The 19,238-nt window shown below is 46.8% G+C and overlaps 1 protein-coding gene across 8 annotated transcripts in view; it reads right to left on the bottom strand.

Annotated features, from left to right (window-relative positions):
* The window catches only part of Nep3 (M13 family metallopeptidase neprilysin 3), a 130,693-nt gene that overhangs the window by 68,133 nt on the left and 43,322 nt on the right, over nt 1-19,238 (bottom strand). For 4 of the 8 annotated variants that reach the window (XM_077653472.1, XM_077653466.1, XM_077653470.1 and 1 more), the window contains exon 2: nt 11,701-11,728. The exons of 2 other annotated variants lie outside the window; for them this stretch is intronic. In XM_077653472.1, the coding sequence (XP_077509598.1) occupies nt 11,701-11,724 (24 nt within the window). In that variant the 5' untranslated portion in view covers nt 11,725-11,728. Of the gene's footprint in view, nt 1-2,499; nt 2,637-11,700; nt 11,729-19,238 lie in introns of those variants that run through there. 2 more of the 8 variants (XM_077653473.1, XM_077653469.1) reach the window with 2 other exon arrangements.

Below are 19,238 nucleotides of genomic sequence, written 5' to 3' on the forward strand. Positions count from 1 at the left end.
GTTATTTGGAAGGATAAAAAAAGTGAAATTATATTTGCATCTGCTTGCATTATGGAACGGGAATATACAGAATTGGTGCGAGATTCGAAAGGGGAAGTCACCGATCAAAAGCTTCGGCGGTGTTATGCAGGTTTTTCTGGCTTCGTGCTTTTTTAATCAAATCAGCAGGTGTACTTGTTAAGAAACCCCATGAATCACATTCTCTCGCCTGTGCCGACTGCTCCAGTTTCTGTTAAGTCAGCTTGTAATGTACATCAGGATCCCCTTTACTCGACTGCAAGGCAAGAGCCATGACGTCAGCGCCGGCAACGAGCATGAACACGAAGCAGTCTTGCTTGGGGCCATCCGCGCTGCGACGAATTTATTGCGTGCTTGTTGGACTGTACTTATTTGTTTGCGGCATCAAACAAAGCTACCGCGGGTAAATATGAGTTACGTGCTTTGAGCGCTCCCGGGAGTACGAGCCGAACGGCTACGCCAGCTGGGCAAGGGGGAGGGAGAGTGGCGTGCTGTGACTCCTTCCGGGAAGACCAGAGGGGTGCGTCTTCCCGTAGGCTCGGATTGAGCGGACATTACGGCGCAGCACCAAAAGCTAAGAGGGAACAGTGGCATCCGGTTGTTCAAACAGGGGAAACCGAACACCAAGCGTCATTGCGGTGATGCGCTGCAACTCCGCTTGGGAAGCGGCACTCGCCGGAGTAAGACGCGGCAACTGCAAAACGTCTCGACATCAAAACTTTTACCTCACTGAATAACGACCTCACTCAACCTGAAACTCACGCGTGAGGTGGAGGTCTGATTTGCTGACCTCATTCACAAAATATCGAGTCGTCGCCAACATCACCTCACGACGTGAGGTTGAGGTCATTTTGAGGTTGAGTTCGACCTCATGGCCACCTCTGGTTGCGATAAGGGGCGATGAAGCAAATAGCCCGATTACGTAAAACGATATTTACTTGATGCCGCTCTATATTTCAAACGTGTGTATTTAGGAGACTACGTGAGTGCGAAACCAAGCGCGAAAAGTAATCCGGCGACTACTTTTTCCAGAATTACAAAATATAACGAAAAGTGAATCCCCGCCTTCATTCATGAGCCAGGGAGTGCGGTTTGCTTGTTCATGACTTTGTTGTTTCTTATTTTCTAAAGCCTCCTAGAATAAAACTGACAGCAACGCGATATGTTTATTGTTTGCACGGTTCCGTCATGACCCCTTGACTGCCGTAATATACGCCTGCTGAAAGCACTCAGACGCGTTCAAACTTCCATCCCATCACTCTGTATACACACGCGCTACACATCCACGCAAGCACAAAAGATCCCACTCCATTCGCCAGGAATACAGGGTGAAGTGCGGAATGTTTTTTGCGAGGCGGATATCAAAAGGAAAGATAAACGAACCACTCGAGAATACCTCTCACGCAAAGACATCGCGCGAACACGCAAGAAACAAGAACGGCAAAAAGGCTAGACAGCCTATGTCGAGTGGGGCGACTCTTAGCACAAATCTGACTATACGGCGCGCTATTCCCGCCGAATACAAAACAGGCCATTGACAGTCAGAGCGCGCGCTGACGATGCGGCCTGCCGTGAAGAGATTGCGGCAAGCGTAAGCTCCTGGGCGCCAGACTTCGAGGCAAATAGGAAAAAAAAATAAGAGATCTCTACAGCTGGTGGTCGTGCATCTACGCTGTGCCGCAGCGTGCTATATATAAGTAGCATGGCGGGACGCCATTCGAAAAGCGAGACGAGGTAGAGTTAACCGCGAAAATCAAATGAGGGACTCAAAGCGCATGCTATTGTCTAGGCGTAGACAAGTGCCTGTACATGGCGGTCACAACTCATAAAAGGAATCGCATGTAGTAATAGCAACCTGCTGTGTATCGTGGCACGACTGGTCAGGGAAGGCCCCGAAAGCTGTATGCTCAATCAAGCGGTGTGAGTTTAAAGTACAACTTGCGGCTGCATGAAGACTGCCTCGTTAAATCTAAGCAGGGTCCACATGTGGCATTTAATGGAGTTAAATAGCCGACATGACTGTCGCTCTTCGCGAATCACGGCGACATATACGAAAGATGTAATTTCTTCCAAATCATGCGCCTATTTCGTGGCGAAGGTCTTATCCGTTCAATTCTGCCGGAGCGCATGAAAGGCACGGATCTATGTCGCGGCTAGGGACGTTATTTTATCTGTTCTCTTTATCTGAAGTGTCACTACACCGGAGAATTTCACGGCAGTGATCCCGATAGTAGCTAGAGACAACCTCAACCCCACGAAGCTTTGATCACTGGAGTGTTCTCGTCCTGTTTCTTGCTCGGGGTGCCTTCGAACGCGACGACAGCATGGCGACCGAGAGAGACCCGGCCAGTTGATGACAGCCGAGGGAGCGGCATCGAGACGCCGCCGGTGGAGTAGCGAAGAGAGTTCAGCCAACCAAGAGAGAGCAGGTGGCAAAAATATAAATATATATATACGGAGCGTATGGTCTGACGCACTCACGGGCATTGTGGCTACTGCGGCCGGCGCGTTTCTTTTTTCCTCGATCGATGAGCTGCTTGGGGCGACCTGGCTCTTTCTTCCTTCCTCCTGTTGCGTCCAGCGTACTGCATTCCTGCGGGGAGCCACCGACGCCCGCCACTGTCGCCGATGACGCCGGCGATGGCAGCGGGGAGACACCGAGCGGCGCGCGCCCGAGATATATTCCGCGTTTGCGCTGATCGCACTCGCCGCAGCAGCAGCAGCATACGTCGGCCCCGCTGCCTGCGTCACGAACAGCACCCCCCCCCCCCCCCTTTTCCGCATAGTCGATATGTCCCCTCGCGGTCGCCCTTAAATCCTCGTCATCCCAGCCTCGGGCTTTCCGCCCACGTTCCCTGGCTTTCGGCTTTATTGGTGCTGCTATCCGTATACGAATTGCTTGTAATGCGGCTGATTGCTATTCGACGGCGGAGAGATAGACGTCGCCAGGGCGCTCTTTCGCAGACAGACAAACGCTGGCATGCAGTCGCCGTGGTGGATTAGTGTCTACAGTGTGCAGCTATTGGGTGAGGAGGTTTGATGCCCGCCCGCGGCGACCACATTTCGACGAGGACGGAACATAAAAATAAGTCTCTCATGCGGAGATTTCGCTGCATATTAATAGGACCCCGGGGGGTCTAAATTAATCCGGTGCTCTCTATTACAGTGCTCGTACGGTGGCGCAGCTTCGTGACGTTTATAAATAGGAATTACTACTGAAGTGCGGCGGATAGAGAAGACCGGTGCCTCTGACAGCGTACGATTGGACATGTAAATATTCCCTTGATAGCATCGTTCCATGCATGTCTTATATGGAAAGAAACACGGTAAGAGTATAAGCTTCGCCGACCTTCCCACTGTTTCTTTCGACAGAACATGTCAGTTTCGAAGGCACCAGAATAAACAAGCATAGTGTAACAAACCACGGGCTATTAATTGGTCGCTAACTAAGTTCAATCGATAGTCAAAAACGTGTACGACCTTGTGTAGCTCGGTGCATACGTACTTAGCATCCACATTAGGCCGAGAAAGTACGAGTTAGAGTTGCAATAATCAATTAAGCTTAGCGTGTGCTTGCTCTGAATCGTTTTCTACCAACGAAATGCTGTACACTAAGTCAATACACCTTTCTTTCAAGATTACGTGCTTTATTCGATTGTAGACATATGTAGTAATCGACAGGCACTTGAGGTGCTTCACAGCTCTTCAATTCTTAATTTACTAATGCAGAAGCTTATACCTAAGACGCGAAACTCCAGCGTTAACACTGCTGGTGGCACGCAGGCACACATGGCTCAATCAAATCGGGCATTCATGTAGCGCAAGTAGCGTGTGGATATGGCGAACAATGAAAAAAAAAACTATGGGGCCGAGCCCTCCCATTAGGCAATGCATTTACGTGCCCGTTTACTTCTTTGTGTACTTTACTATCTCACATTCTTTTCACGCAGAATTAAAATGATGGGGAAGAGGCATAAAATGAGATTATAAAGAGTAAAGCACTCCCTTTACTCCCTCCTTTATCCCTTCCTTTACGGCACTCCCTCCTTTATTTATTTATTTTATTTATTTATACATACTGCTAATCCCATTTGGGATTGTTGCAGGAGGGCAAAATAGGGTTAGTAATAACGGTTCAAAAAATACATCATTTCGGTGAAGATCGTAAAATAGACAACTAATAGTAAGGGTAAAGCAAAGGCACTGGAATTAACTATGGAAATACAACCAAAAATACAACAACGCAGAATAACAATACAACGAACTGTATCATAACCATATCGAAACAAGACAAATTAATCTCACAATAGGCGTCATGACAGAAGTTACATCGCAACAGTTCCGAAAACAATACTGGTAGTCTGTGTATACCCGAACAAAGTTAACATTAAAAAGGCACACAGAATAGGAAGCAATATTAGCAACACAGAAAACACACACAAAAATATTTCCCAATAAAGTACCGAGCTCTCGATAGCAGCGCTGAACTTTCCTAACGATGAGCTGCTAGTTATTGAAGGATTTAGACTGTTCCATTCACGAGTGGCAAACGGAAGAAATGAGTATTTGAAGCAGTCAGTATAGAAAGGGTACTCGTTAAGTGTATTAGAATGTTTGTGACGCGTCGATCTTGCTTTAGAAAAGGAAATATCCCTTCCTTTACGGCGCGGTTCAGGTGTCCAACGATATACGAGACAGATACCGCGCCATTTGCTTTCCTCAAACACCAATTATTATTATTAAAGAGTAAAGGAAGAAAAAGAACATAGGTTAAGATCTCCAAACAATTGTTAAAACTGAAATGCGTGAAATGCAGGTACTATCTAGATACACAGCAACAAAGCAAATTATTCAAACAAATGAAAAGGAATGCTGAGTTCACCTCTGAGTTGGTCTCTGAGTTGGTCTCTGAGTTGGCCTATGAGTTCGCCTCAGGGCCTGTCAGGGATACCGCTATTCACACCGCGTCACGGGAGGCCGACAGGTTCTCGGTCAAGCCTGGGGTGTTTGCACACGGCGCGAGTATTCGGCAGCGCTGACAAATCGCGGATTAAGGGCAGACGCTGGGATGGTCGCGCTATTAGGGCAAGGAGGATGTCGGAAGCGCGACGTAGGTGTAATCCCACGGGAGCGAAACGAGAAGGCGTCTGATTGGGCAGAGGCGCTTGAGCTAAACGAGAGGCCGCGCACTGACTAAATACGTGCAGCGGGGTTGGAGTCGGAGCTGTGTATGTTTGCAAAGTTGCTCGCACGTACGACTGATTCATAATGATTCGGTAATGACCATGAGTTTGCGACTAGTTAGTGAATGGGCACCGGACCTTATTACGCGCAGGAACACTTTGTGGAGTTTGCCCGCGATCAGGTAAGACCATTTCAGAGTTTGATGAGGAATGCACGGTTTTAGTTACGTGTTGAATAACAGGTAATACCGAGTAACGTGGGGCGAAGGTGTCCAGTGGAACTGCCAATAAAGAAAAAAAAAGTTCAGTGGCATCACATTTTGCGACGTGCAAGTACAGATCACGACATTGTTGTCGTTGGTTTTAAGTTTTAACTACTTCGCTAACTTTTTTTTTTTGGGTGGGGGGGGGGTGGGTAGGGGGGTAGGGGGGGGGTAGGAGCATAGTGAAAACCGTTCTCAAAGCTTTAAAGCAAGTAGCACGAAATAGATAGTTTATTTTGCTTTTGTTTCACTCTCAGCTAAAACTAAGGAACGTATTAAGCCTGCTACTGGTTTCCAGCTCTGTGATCAAGGCGCACCTTGCTCGAATTTATTCGAATATGGGGTTTTTAGACAACGCCAAGAATTTGCTTGCCACATCGAAATTAAAAAAAGCTGGGATAGGGGGCGGGTAAGTAGTATGCTGCACGTAATGGTTGTTGATTGCTTACGGTTAACAAAACAGTGTCACAAACACATTGTTTTTAGCAAGTCATCCGATTTCTGGATTGAGCGCCACCTATATGACATACCTAGAGAAAACGTTAGTCACTTTTACGTTGCCTCAGGTACTCGCCTTGCCAGTAGCGAAACTTTGTTAATATTTGTTAATCTAGAGCCCAGTATTTCTATCCCCAGCTATCATTAGCTCAGTTCGTTATTCTATATCTCGGCCTTCGCATGGCGCTGGAGAACCTTAAATAAAAAAAAAACATGTTGCACTGTTGCTGATCGCAGTGTTTTAGGGGCATTGGTGCTCACCGTTTCATCGTAGTGTTCTTGAAGAAGCCATTCTCTCTCCATAGCAACGAGTTTTTCCACGCACTATAGGCACTAATGCGGCTATTCTAAGACCTGAACCTTTCATGTGCATCGCCTCCGAGTACCGCCCTGATATATCATTTCGATTGTCATGGCACATATGGTCGGATGACGTCCACTTCGCGCCTGCAGGGCAGCCTTTGTCCGCCACAAAAAATATCGCGGCATATTCTGAGCCGGAGTCAAATGCGAGGGCATTATGCTCTCCCTCGCGAATCCGCCGTGCCTGTCGTCCAGCGACTTTGGCTCCCGTGGTCTGCGCGCATACGTGTGACGAAAGGCGGCGAGCTGTTGACATATGCGCACGCCGTGTGAGATAAAGCTGGAGAGAGTCGCCGACTCGATCAGACGTGCGCATTGCGGACTAGGATTGACACACTTATGACGCCACGTGTTAGCTAGCGAGAATAAAACAGCGGACAGAGACAGAGAAACAGACACGCTGGACGTCAACTGAAGTTTAATACACATTCAAGAAAACATTCTCAGAAAGCCAAAACACGTCTGCGCATGCGCAAAAAACTCAACTTTGTATAGATTTCCTTTTATACCGTCTTCATGGACGGCTATTGCAGGGTCTAAGCTCATGCAGTGTTGCTGCTCTGTCCCTGTCCAGTAGCTTAGCACCTACTCCTAACATCAATAAGTGCATTACCAGCACCCCCCCCCCCCCCCCTGCTCCTTGTCACACTCCCGGAACTCGCCGTTAGGGAACAAAATTTAGAATTTTCTTCGCACTGAGGTTTTGAATGGACATGCTGCTGAAAAAATTAACAGTGGAAAAAGAAATCAAGACTGAAAAGAGAAGACAGAACTTTCCCCCAACGCTTCACTACCATTGCACAATATTTTTAAACGCCACATTTTAAATTTCTTCTCGTCGGTAGGCGTTTCGAAAATTATTTTTGTTGGTTTCTGAATGATCGGATATAGAATTTTTTTTTTCAGTCAGGAATGAGGCGCATGCTGAACGTGCATTTCTTACGCAAGTATTTTCGCGGCTTTTTCCCCCATCGCTGCAATTATGGATCACGTTTAGAGCTAAGAATTTCTGAAAGCTGTTCAGTCTCACGTGCGTCACAACCAAGAGCACTGACGTAATCAAACCGGATGTTCAGGAAGCATAGGCGGGAAAATCATTTCATTGTCTCGTCGTATTGGAGGTGCGGTCAGCACAGCACTCGACGTATTAGTGCAATGAAATGTCGCCAAGCCGATTTCTTAATAGATGATGTCGATGCAGGTGACCGTGGAACGCATCGTGACTGCTCGACTTCCATTTTTTTCTTTCTTCAAACAAAATTACTGCCATTAAACTTTCTGCACTTAATATTGATGAGCCCGTCAATAAAATGGGCGGTGCAACGTATATTTATCAGAGACATTAATTATTTATTTTTTATTACATTTATTATTTTGACAATGAGTCTGAACACCAAAGACCTTTTTTTGTTTTTCAAATGGCGCCTCCCTGTGGCAACTCACAAGAATCCTCAGAAGGAAAAAGAAAGCAGCCCTCTTTAAGTAGCCCCCATTGGATTGTATCAAGTCAGGTAATCAAAAACAGACAAAATATGTTCCGGGCCTGATTTTCGCACCATTGTAAATGCAAGAAAAAAATAAATGCGGGGGTGCGTAAAAAACCGTGATTATTCGCTATGGTCTCAGGCGAGGTTTCAGAAGGAACGACCCTGACATGCGAAAAGTCAGCACCGTTAATCGTGGGATACCCTGAATGATGCAGCTTCCATTCCATCATCCCTACTGTATATATGAATTAGGATATTCCGATTATATTAATGCGAAAGCATTATATGGCTCATACGCAAAGAAACCCTGAGTCGGCGTTGGCCAGAAGGAATGGTCCCGAAAAGTCCCAGATGACGTTACCGTGGCATCAAAGAAAGATATTGTACCCAGGACTTCAAGACTGCGAGGTGCGCACGCAACCCATAGGCCATAAAACTGCGTTGCTTTTTTTCCGAATTAAGGTGAACCTTGTATATGCGTTGCCTTACGACTGCATGGTAATGAGTAGTTGAGTCATTAAAAACGAATAAAAAAAATAAAATGATAAAAATAAAATAACGATATAAACGATGCTTTCGCATTTAAAGCACATTAGTCGCCTTAAAGCCCCTCAGTATTTTATTATTTTTATTGTATTCTGCTTTTCCCTTAGCTCCGACAACGCTAGATCGGTGGTATGAGCCATTCTGAGCGGCGAACGTTGACGAGAACAGAATCGAAACACAGGAATTATTGTATTTTCTGGCCCCATATAAACATCGTCACCCTCTAGTCGAAGTAATCACAAAGTGAACAAGGGAGGGGAAAGCCTCAGGGTGCTTCCCAACGTTTCGGCAAGAGAACCTGTCTTCGTCTAGACAAATCGTTCATCATTGACGGGGTTAATCTATGGCGGGAAGTATCAATTATGTACGGATTACGACATATACTGACCGCCTTTGAAGCGGCACTGTGAGCAAGACGTCGTACCATAATACACCTCCGAAACGACTGGCGATCCGTACAATGATTTGAGGAGATGCCGAATAATCGCGTGTAAGGGCCCCACCCCTTATTTTGGACTAGATAATCGAAAAAAGGTACAGTTATGCATTTTTTTTTATATTCGTATATAGGCCACACCTTCAAATTCACGCCGTCGGAAACCGCATAGCTTCTAAATTAGTCCGACTATTTTTATTTACTTACTTATTTATTTGATACTATCAATCCCATCAGGGATCGTAACAGATCGTAACAGGGCAATGAAAAACTGCAATGAGATAAAAATCTGACAAGTATCAATGATTGAAAGTACGCACTATTGCGTTGCATTATCAATAATATAAATTTTAAGAACAAAAACGAGGAACATGTGACAAAAATAAGCTGAGCAAATAATTATAATACAAACATGCACAACAAAGACGGGACAAAATAACAAAAGACAAAAATAACAGAAGTATTGATTCAGTTGTATGTGGCTGATTTTCAATGTGCGCGATAGGAGCAGAAATAATGAATACTTGAAAGTCTAAGTATGGAATGCAAACTCGATTAGCGTGTGTGTGAGACATTATAACGTGTTAGTCTCGTTGAGAATTTTGGTGTGTATCTTGAAATATTCAATTTTAATTGACTGTGGTTGAGTTCCTACATAAATTTAAGGCGCGCAAGTTTGGCTGTTTTGAAGAGTCAGCAGTCCTGCGTGTTACAGTAATTCTGTCGGTGGGTCTGTTAACTTGTGTTTGTCGAATAAACAATATAGCGCTATAGTTGAAGTTTGATAATAAATTTGGCTTGCGATATCCGGTCGAAAGCTTTCGATAAGTCCAAGAATATGAGGTCTACTTGTATCTGATGATGGATACCGATGAATATATCATGCGTTAGCTCGATTAGTTTAGTAATGGTAGAAAGGCTTTTACGAAAGCCGTACATAAAGGGTTTTATTATTTTGTTCTCTTCTAGATAGGCTGTTAAAAGAATAGACTATTTAGTTACTGAAGCGCACAATCGAGCGTTATTTTTGGAGTACTGGAGAATTTTCCGCAGTCATACTTAATATAATAGACACGTGCTTAACTACAGAAACACAGAATGTGTTATCGCTAGCAATTTTATTCAAGAAAACGAAATAAAAGGTACCAGCACTGAACACCACAAGCACTCAAAAGCACAGGTTTAGGAGCCCGCGCAAACTGGTTTTCGCAGCAACACACGCTGAGCTAGCAAGTTTGGCTGCGGAACGGCTGTCTGCGTTACAATGCTCGGATGTACACTTTCTTAAAATTCCTCACAAACTCCACCAGCCAACCACTGTACAGAAACTCTGCAAGGGCTCCTGGAAATTGCACGAGGTTCTTTTTCCTTCATAGTACTTCTATTCTTTACACTAGCAGAGCCTTCTAGACGAACGCATCAAATTTCCTGTCAGTGCTGAGCAGAATCCGCCTCCTCTAGATACGCCAAGATTCGTGTCGGAAGTCGGTGCAGCGTCACAGCCTGACCTTGAATCCGCAGGACAGCAACGGAAGGTCGCGTTTTCTAGATGGCGCGCACTATACAAGAGCACGCCATCCGAAGAACGCGACCTTGCGACTGCACACAGACAGCGCTCTTGCAGTACTGCTTCTTTTCCATCCCGCATGCTGATGGGAAACTCGAGCCCGGCGGTCATTGTAATGGTAATCAGCCGCTCGGCATTGGCAGGGCTTCGACTGGACACAATATACGGAACGGCTGCCTTCCTCACTGCTGCTATATATTTGTTCCCCCCTCCCTTCTTTTTTTTTTTTTGCCGCGGCGTTCCGAGCAAATTCCGCGATAGGCGCTTGCGGCGGCAGATGGCGGAAGTAATACGAAGCGAGACTGGCGGTTATTTTCTTTTTCTTCGTTACCAGATGCGTAGTAAGGGGGCGCTGGCTTCAATTTTAGCATGACAGTAAAAACAAATCTAAACAATGGCCGCGACAGGCTTCGTAGCACGGTATCACAGAAATAGGAGAGCAAATTCACTGCGAGATCTAAACTCTTTTTACAAAGTGCTCACACATTTCTGTACCGTTATAGCCACTCATCATTACTGTTTCCTGTTGTTTACCATCACAATTGTCCCATACATTTCCCGCTGGTTTTTGCTCGGGAGCCTTTGTAGTATTTCCTACTCCCATCTTTAAGTCCCAAAGCGACTCAGTCTATGAATGACGCCGTAGTGGAGGGCTCCGCTAATTTCGACCGCCTGGTTTTTTTTAACGTGCACTCACATCGCACAGTACACCACACTCTGGCATCTCGCTTCCATCGAAATGCGACCGGCGCGGCCAGGATCGAACCCGCGTCTTTCGGGTCAGCAGCCGAACACAATAACCACTGAGCCACCGCGGCGGCTTCCATCTTTAATGTCTCCTCATCTTGAGAGTAAAAAAATCAATAACTGTACTCTGGTGTTAACTTAGGGCAAACGTTCACTTTCTATTCTGACTTCTTTCATCTGGTTCCTAGTCAATCCGGTCGCCCGCCGCCTAATTTTGTGGTTAGGGCTGCAGCCGCTGTTTAGGCGTGGCGGGCGGGTTCGCTAAAAACAAGACTACAAGTAGAGTAGCAGTGGCCAGATTCGATATCCGAATGCAGTGGGCATATTTTGAGACTGGCAATATGCAAACTCACTCGCGTAATTAATTTTCAGGGCACGTTAATGAATCCAATGGCGATCGATATTATAATCTGGGGACTTTTACTCTAGAGATTATAGTGGCCCACGTGCGGTTTCCGGATGTAAAAAGCAATTACATTTTTTTTAGATTAATTTGCGAGGGCAGACTTCAGCTTGTGTGCTTCGAGCAGGCTTTCTTTGCAGACAGCGGTAGGAACGGTAACGAATGGTCGGTAGTGCGTGGGACTCTTACCGGCTTGAGCTGAATGCCATTCATGTTTCTGAAAAGGGAAACAGAAAAGAAAACTTGTTAGTGCAGAAGTACCTGTGGACACCGGGGCAATATCTATTGTGCTGGCAACACTGAGGTCTAAACGGTCCACATTGGCAAGTAGAGACATAGAGGGGGCAAGAACGGGATGTGGCTCAGATTTTTGATAACCATGTGGGCATAGAAATAATACTATAACGAACGTTTTAAAGACCGCGAGCATGGTGCATAATGCGTCTTTTATAAACGCGCATGAAACTTACTTTATGAAACCCCTCTTTATGGGCGCAGATTATTCGTACCTCGCCGACGTAATCTGTGCGGTCGTAGTGGTGAGATACTGCGTTCCGGACACTTGTAATTTTCCTCTACACTTTCGCCTACGCAATTGCGATGCTGCGTATAACGTTTGCAGTATAGCCCTCTTTAAGCGACCCTTCAACTCGTTCCCAGTCACTCGGAGATTTGCCTTACAAATAATTTTTAGACTATCCATAGACTTCTGTCTATAAAGTCTATAGACTCTCTATAGACAAACTCTAGAGAACAGTTTCTAGGCAATACAAATTATACGGACAGTCTATAGACTATGTATAGATTATGGCCATACACTTTTAGTATACTTTTGTCTATAGCCTACAAATCGAGAAAAATATATATAAGAAGGCAATAGAGTCTATTAGAAGTGTATAGGCGGTCTATAGACCATTTTTGCAAGGGTTTATTTATGCGCTTCTGAATATAATGCCATTAAGCGATAGGAAATGCTATATCACGAATACAGAGGCGAAAGACAGGAAATATCTCACGAATAATCCATTCAGGCGGACAACTGACATAACCGTGACAGGTGGCAAACTATTCTCACCAAAACACTTAAAAAAGTTCTCTCGAAACAAGCGCTGAATGAGAGTTTTCTTTTCAGAATCGCAGTTTGTTTTCAACCGCGCGCCCGCATTGCAAAACAGTCGGCGCAAATATAAACGTGAGGCGCTCCGAGTGAAGTACGCAGAGCAAAACGCAAGGGACGCACTCGTCTCTAGAGTGATGTCGGCGCTGGGACAAGCAAAGCGGCGGCCACAACGCGACAGCAGGGCCTCGTCCTCGTGAATGCGAGGATTTCGACACAAGCCTATGTGTTTTCAACGCCCGAGGCCCTCGTCCGAGCGACGCTCGGTTTGCTTTCATGTTGAACTAGCGCTGCTGCGTACGCAGTACAAATATACATCTGCACAAGCCCCCGCTTTTAACCTCCCTGCCTTTCCTCCTCCTCCTCCTCCTCCTCCTCCTCCTCCTCCTCCTCCTCCTCCTCCTGCCTTGAGTGGGGATCTCTACTTTCCACCATTCGTGCCACCGGCGTGCCAATGCCAACAACAGTCTGGCCGACGTCCTTTCTTTTAATGCGAAAGCATTACTAGGCTATGTCGGCACCGGAATTGTCCGAAAAATGTATCGCCGGATGTGACGTCATCAGTCATGATCTGAAGAGTGGTGTGAAGTATATAAAGTCGGTGATAAAATAATATCGATTCAGTGTCATTAGTCGTCGGTCATAAAATTAGTCAATAATTAATTACACTTATTAACACTCATAGTAGTGATCTTAATTAACGAGTATAATGATGTCAATAATAAATGATACTAAATAACACCATTAACTACTGGTGATAGTTAAATGAGTGTGATTAATTGATTTAACTAATAGACTAATAAGTCAGACCATGTGACGTCCTAAGAGTGTGGCCTCGTCCATACGCCTGATGACGTCACGCCTATAACCAATCAGAGTGCAGGAACAAAAAGTACACATCGTCGAGTGGTAGCATCGGAGATCGAAGAGTGGCGGTCGGATCTTAACGGAGTGGGCAAGTATAGGTGTAGAAAGGCGTCGACTAGGAGCCACCAACGTCGCGGGAAACGCCAATGCTTTCGCATTTCTCCAATGCAGTCTCTGCAGTGATCTCAAAGTTTTTTTTTCTCTCTCTCTCTCTACTTCCTTGTGTTTTTCAGTGCAAGGAGCAGTAACGTTGTACATCACGTTTTAAGCATCGAGAGGCAGCCAAATGGATTGAAGTGTCCCGGCGCGGGTGTTTTTGTACGCGACATACAGAAACAGGTATAAGCTGTATCGAGTGGTATATGTCTCGCTGGTACTTAGCGGACTATCATTACTCCGGCCACAGACGGTAAACACGGAGAGATCAAGACAGGCGTGACGTGACTCGTCGGCACTGCCCCAGGTCCAGGTTCTCGACAGACGTCTGCCTTCCAGCTTTTCGAAATAGCGTGTTTAGCTGAAGGAGCGCGAAGAAACGAAGCGGGTAGAAGTCCACTTCGAGCAGTGTGCTGATGCCACCCGTAAAAGCCCGCGATTGATTCTCTGCCGAGTGTACAGCGAAGCGAAGCACTTTGTTTAATGGATCGGCATGGCTTCTCAACGATGTCTTCCCCTTGGCTGAACGCCCATGGAAAAAAAAATGCGACAAAGGAAAAGTATGTACGACACGCTGCTTCTAGATAAGCGTTACGGACACGCTATAAGCTAAAGACTTGAGCTTTAAAAAAAGTCTCTTAATAGGCGCTGCCTCAGTAAGAAAACTTCGCGCGCCATATCGGTATTCGGCTGCAGGATGTTCTTATGGCACGTTTCCCGCAGGCTTCTCGTAATGCAACCCTGAGAAGCTTGCTCGGGACAAACACGTGAGGTACAACTGTCAACAATCGCGCTACTAATCTTGTGCCCTAAAATACGGTCAAAACTCCCCATTGTGGTGTTAGCATGACAGGACATGCGGGATGCAGAAAATCTCGCCAGAAGTACCGCAAAATTACAAATAACCGGAGCTTTCGGATAGCGAAGTACCTTACGGAGTCTCCAATCTTGGCGTTCATGTCGACTTTATGGCAGATTTTTTGTTTAGAACTATTGGTTCAAATGCTCATGAATACTATACTTAAAGGCCCGACTAGCGAGCTTAAAAAACACAGGCATCCGCGTGTAAAGAACCGTCAGTATTGTATGCTCGCAGGGGTCAATCCAGGTTTACAGAGCTCTTGTTGAACGACTGGCTGGCGGCCGTGCACTCGCCAGTCGCCACAGCTATGTATGCCATGGCTAAGAGGGCTTGATTTCATTTCCGTTCCAATCTTGGCGACAAAATAACATTGCACATCCATTTCTTCCGTGCTTTCTCTTAAGTGCATCGGGTAAAGTTGCGTGTCTTGTAACGTTTACATAAATACAGCCGGTACTGCTAGCGCACAGCAGCCCTAGTAAACGCTACATAGCTACGTCTTTCTAGATTCTCTATCATAGCCATTGCTGATCAGCCTACAGCAACCAGTGAACAATCACTTGCGGGTTATTTCAATCGCAACGCATGAGCGTAGGATCGAAATGAACGGCTTCAATGAAGCCCGCTCAACGAATTGTACCTCTACCGAACCAACACGAGCGCACAGCTAACGGGCAGACCGTAATTGTCTCAGTAGAATTCTCAATTAACATGCACATTACAGTGCGAACTTTCAAGTACTGATGAGCCGTTAGCAACACTTCAGTTCCCTCCCGGACGCCGCTAACGAGGCGAAGCGCATGCACAAACAACGCACTTTCAGACGTCCGCCTCGCCAACACGTGCAGTGTTTTCGCACGCGCTCCGTTCAGGGGGATGGGATGGGGGGGAGGGGGGGGGGGGAGGAAGCAGCGAACTCCACCTTCTATTTTGAGCCAAGAAGACGAGGCGAGTGCAGCAGACTTCCTCGCTGCCGAAAGGTGTCACGCTGACTCGGCCCTTTCTTAATCCGGGCCGGGTTCGAAGAAACAATGGGCGCTCGCGTGCCTGTGTGCCGCGCGAGGGACGCCGCCGCGGCGCGGCTGAGGGTACAGCGCCCCACTAGACGGGCGAGCCTCCCCGAGCGCGCATGCGTGAAATGGACTGCCGCTGCACAGTGGGCTCGCCTAATTGCGGCACCGCTGACGCAGCAATCCACTCCGACCTGTCTTTCACTTTCACTTTGTTTTTAAACGCCAGCCGCTCTCTGGCACCGTTGCGTGCGACTGTACAGTGTTTCAGACATAATTACACCAGCGAAAGCACGAGACACCAGGAGAAGAAGAACACAGGACAACGCTGGACCCAACATATATAAAGTTGCCCACAGAAGAAATAAACTGTAACCGGTAACCATGCGGGCTAGTTGGTGTATTTCAGACATAACTTCACCAGCACGAGACGCCAGGCCACCAGACGCACGCCACTGTACAGTGGCACAGTGGCTTTCGACTGTACAATGGTGTACAGTGGACCCAAAGCAGTCGCATTCGTTTGGGTCCGGCTTAAAGGTACAAATACATCGTTCGGCCCCTGATGGACCCGCCGCCCATTTATGACCCTGCTTTCCCGCTATAAGTGCAGCTATACGTTCCCGCTATACGTTCCGAACCCGACGCTCCGCCTCGGCTACATCCATGGTCCTCCGCGACTGATGTATAAGCTATCGGAGTCCTGTACTGAGAACCCGAATATGAAGATTGGTCTCCCAGTCACCCTTCACAAAAAAATAAAAGTTTTTCTCCACCACCACCACCACCTATGTATGTGCAAGTGACTGTACAAAGAAGGAAAGGAAGGGGCACGGGCCTGTCGACTGGCACCAACCGGGCCACTGTCACTGCAACGTGCACATAGGAGATAATTGAAAGTATCAGGAGGCGTAAAAGACTGCAGCGGCCACCTGTGCCGAGCGACCACGATAGCTAAGGCAAAAGCAGGATATCCCTGTTTTGTTGTAGCCATCCTGGTGTGCCACGTCTCTTCTGGAGGTTTCATCATAACTGGCTGTTGCTACTGTGCAGGCACGCAGGCTGCCGCGCAATCACTCTAGGATGTTTTCTTGAGTGGCGTTCCAAACCGTTCGGCGCTGTGGTACTGCCACGATAGCCAGTACAATAATAGAGGGAAAGGTAACAACAGGCCTGGCCATATCAAGACCAAGGACATTCCCACAGCCGAAGAAGTTGTTATAGCACTAGCACTAGCCCAAGAAAGCATACGGTGATCACAGATTGAGAGCAAACAGCCACGAATCAAGGCGACGGCTGAGTCTCAAAAGCGGCAAGCAAGATTATCCAAGCCCAGAAGATTGAAAAACAGATGCAAATCTTATGAATCCCCACCCACTTTACTAGAGGGAAGAGAGAGCTGGCCAATTGGGTCCCTTAAAACGGAAAAGCAAAACTATAGGGCCTTACAGACTGGATAGAAGAAGGTATCCACCGGGAAGCAAACTCAGCAAGGAATAGAAAACAACACTACGGAGGCTGCAAACCTCGTCCGTACACGTTCCCCAGTAATAGAATTAGAACCAGAATCAACCCGGACCAACATCAAAACAAATGTATGTACTCCTATGAACATGGCGACCTATACCACATGGTATAGGCGTGCCATAAAGACCCGGACATCGCCAGGATAGGCGACAAGAGATCTGAGCTGTGGGAGGACTCACTGACAATCCGTGACCTGGAAACACAGCGACAGCTGATTTCCAGGGCCACGCAGGCACCAAGATTCAACGGAGTCCGTGACTCAGAGCGCCGGCCTCGATGAAACCTAACTACGTTGCTAAGTCGATCTGACTTCGCCGATGTCAAAATATGCCACAGACTGCAATCAGCTATGTCAGCCCGGTATTTACGCGTGTTGGTTACAACTTATTCTTACCGCAGCGGCGGCTTAGCGATTTGAGCACCAGTGTCGCATGCGGGAGGTGCGCGGTTCGATTTCCACCCGCCGGGTACCCATCGGTGATACAATGGGTGCAAGCTTTACCCTGGTCTGGTACTTGGCCTATATGGGGCGACATGCTTGGCAAATGGCTCTTTGAACCCACCGTGTATAATGAGGGCTACCTTGTGCCATGATGCTCTTTGGCAAAAGCTGCCCTTGCGCCATAAAAATTCATCATTTTCATCATCAACTTCTTATTCTTTCCTAACTGATGTCTATAGTACTCAATCTCATATTGGCTTCCTGCAAGCGACCAACCTTTCTGTTCTGATCACTGGGCGTCAGTCTCGGTGCGTTTTACTTAGCGCAACACACATTTCCCGCAGTTTCTCGAAGCGCCTTCTAAACATTTGTGGAATTATGCGGAGATGTCGCTTTTTTCGGCTTTCACCCAGCCACGTACCATAGCAGTAAATTGAAACTCGAGGTGGCAGCAATCAACTAGGACGTGTTAATTCGTTTCTTTCATGCCGTAACATAGATTTTGGCGCCCATCACTTAGTAACCGGTGTTGTAAGACCTTGTCGCACAATTCCCTATTAATAGCCAGATGTTCGTATTTCATAAGCTCGTGTGAGGAGATGCGTGTACCAAAGTCTGACGTACACTGGTCGCACAACTTGGAGGGATTGAAACGCCTGGTTGTCGGTAGGCGGGAGTGTGTGACCGCAACTATGCATTTCTCCGACTGAAGCAGACCAGACCTCCCGTGATGTCACCACTTACTGTCCAAATTCCCCTTTCTTGACTGATTTCTGGCTCCGACGAGAAATGCGCATATCAGGCGGGGTTGTCATAGTGACAGGCGCCACACCATAAGCGGCCGTACTTAAACGCATTTTCTTTCTCAATAGGCACTTCGCGGTCACTTTCCACGGGTCGACATATTATGGGCAGAAACGCATTTTCAGCCACCTGTAGACGGCAGTGAGGAACTGAGAATGGTCTGGCAGATCAATTATTCACGAAAGTGAAAGTCACCTTGTAGCTTTACAGACTACTGCCATATGAATCCAGTCACTTTGAAATTGATATTTTTTCTTTTTGATCTGAAGGATAAGAAAGGCGGGCTTTCGGAAATGAGTAGAGACATGGAAGGGAAGGCGGAGGAGGAGAGATAGGAAGTTGTGAAATGGGGTGGGAAGGTAAGACCTGCGCATATAGAAAAGCGAACACGTTTAACATGCCGAACGCCGTGAATCGTTCTGCTCCCAGTCTTGCCTCAACGTAATGCATGTGCAATGCGCGAGCAAGGAACATTTCGATCGGTTTCGACGCTTGCAACAAAGAGCCTCAAACTCTGACGCTGCGGATTTTTTTGTTGCCCCACTCGCTCAATAAACTCAATCGTTTTCTATAAATCAAGGGGTAAAAGAAAGCCTAACGCTGCTGCGGGTGCTCCCCTGACCTTGAAGCTTTCATGCAACAAAGCCGTGATAAAATTTTTATGACCAGCCGTGTCCGACTTCATTTGACGACTTTCTAAGCGGTGCTTCGATTTTACTAAACATAACTTTCGGAGCCACGCTGCAGTAGCAAACGCTCTATTTTTTCCGCGCATAGGTTACACCTGTGGTCCTATTCGGGAAAAAGAAAGAATGGAGGAAGCAAAGGAAGAAGAAAACTTGGCGTTTCACCGAAACGGCAGAGTTAGTTGCAGCCTTAGCACTGGTGTTACGACTTCTTTGAACGAATGCAAGAAGTTTGACATGCGACGTGGTGTAGGGG

This window comes from Amblyomma americanum, chromosome 2 (assembly GCF_052857255.1).
Source record: "Amblyomma americanum isolate KBUSLIRL-KWMA chromosome 2, ASM5285725v1, whole genome shotgun sequence".
Taxonomy (NCBI): Eukaryota; Metazoa; Arthropoda; class Arachnida; order Ixodida; family Ixodidae; genus Amblyomma; species Amblyomma americanum.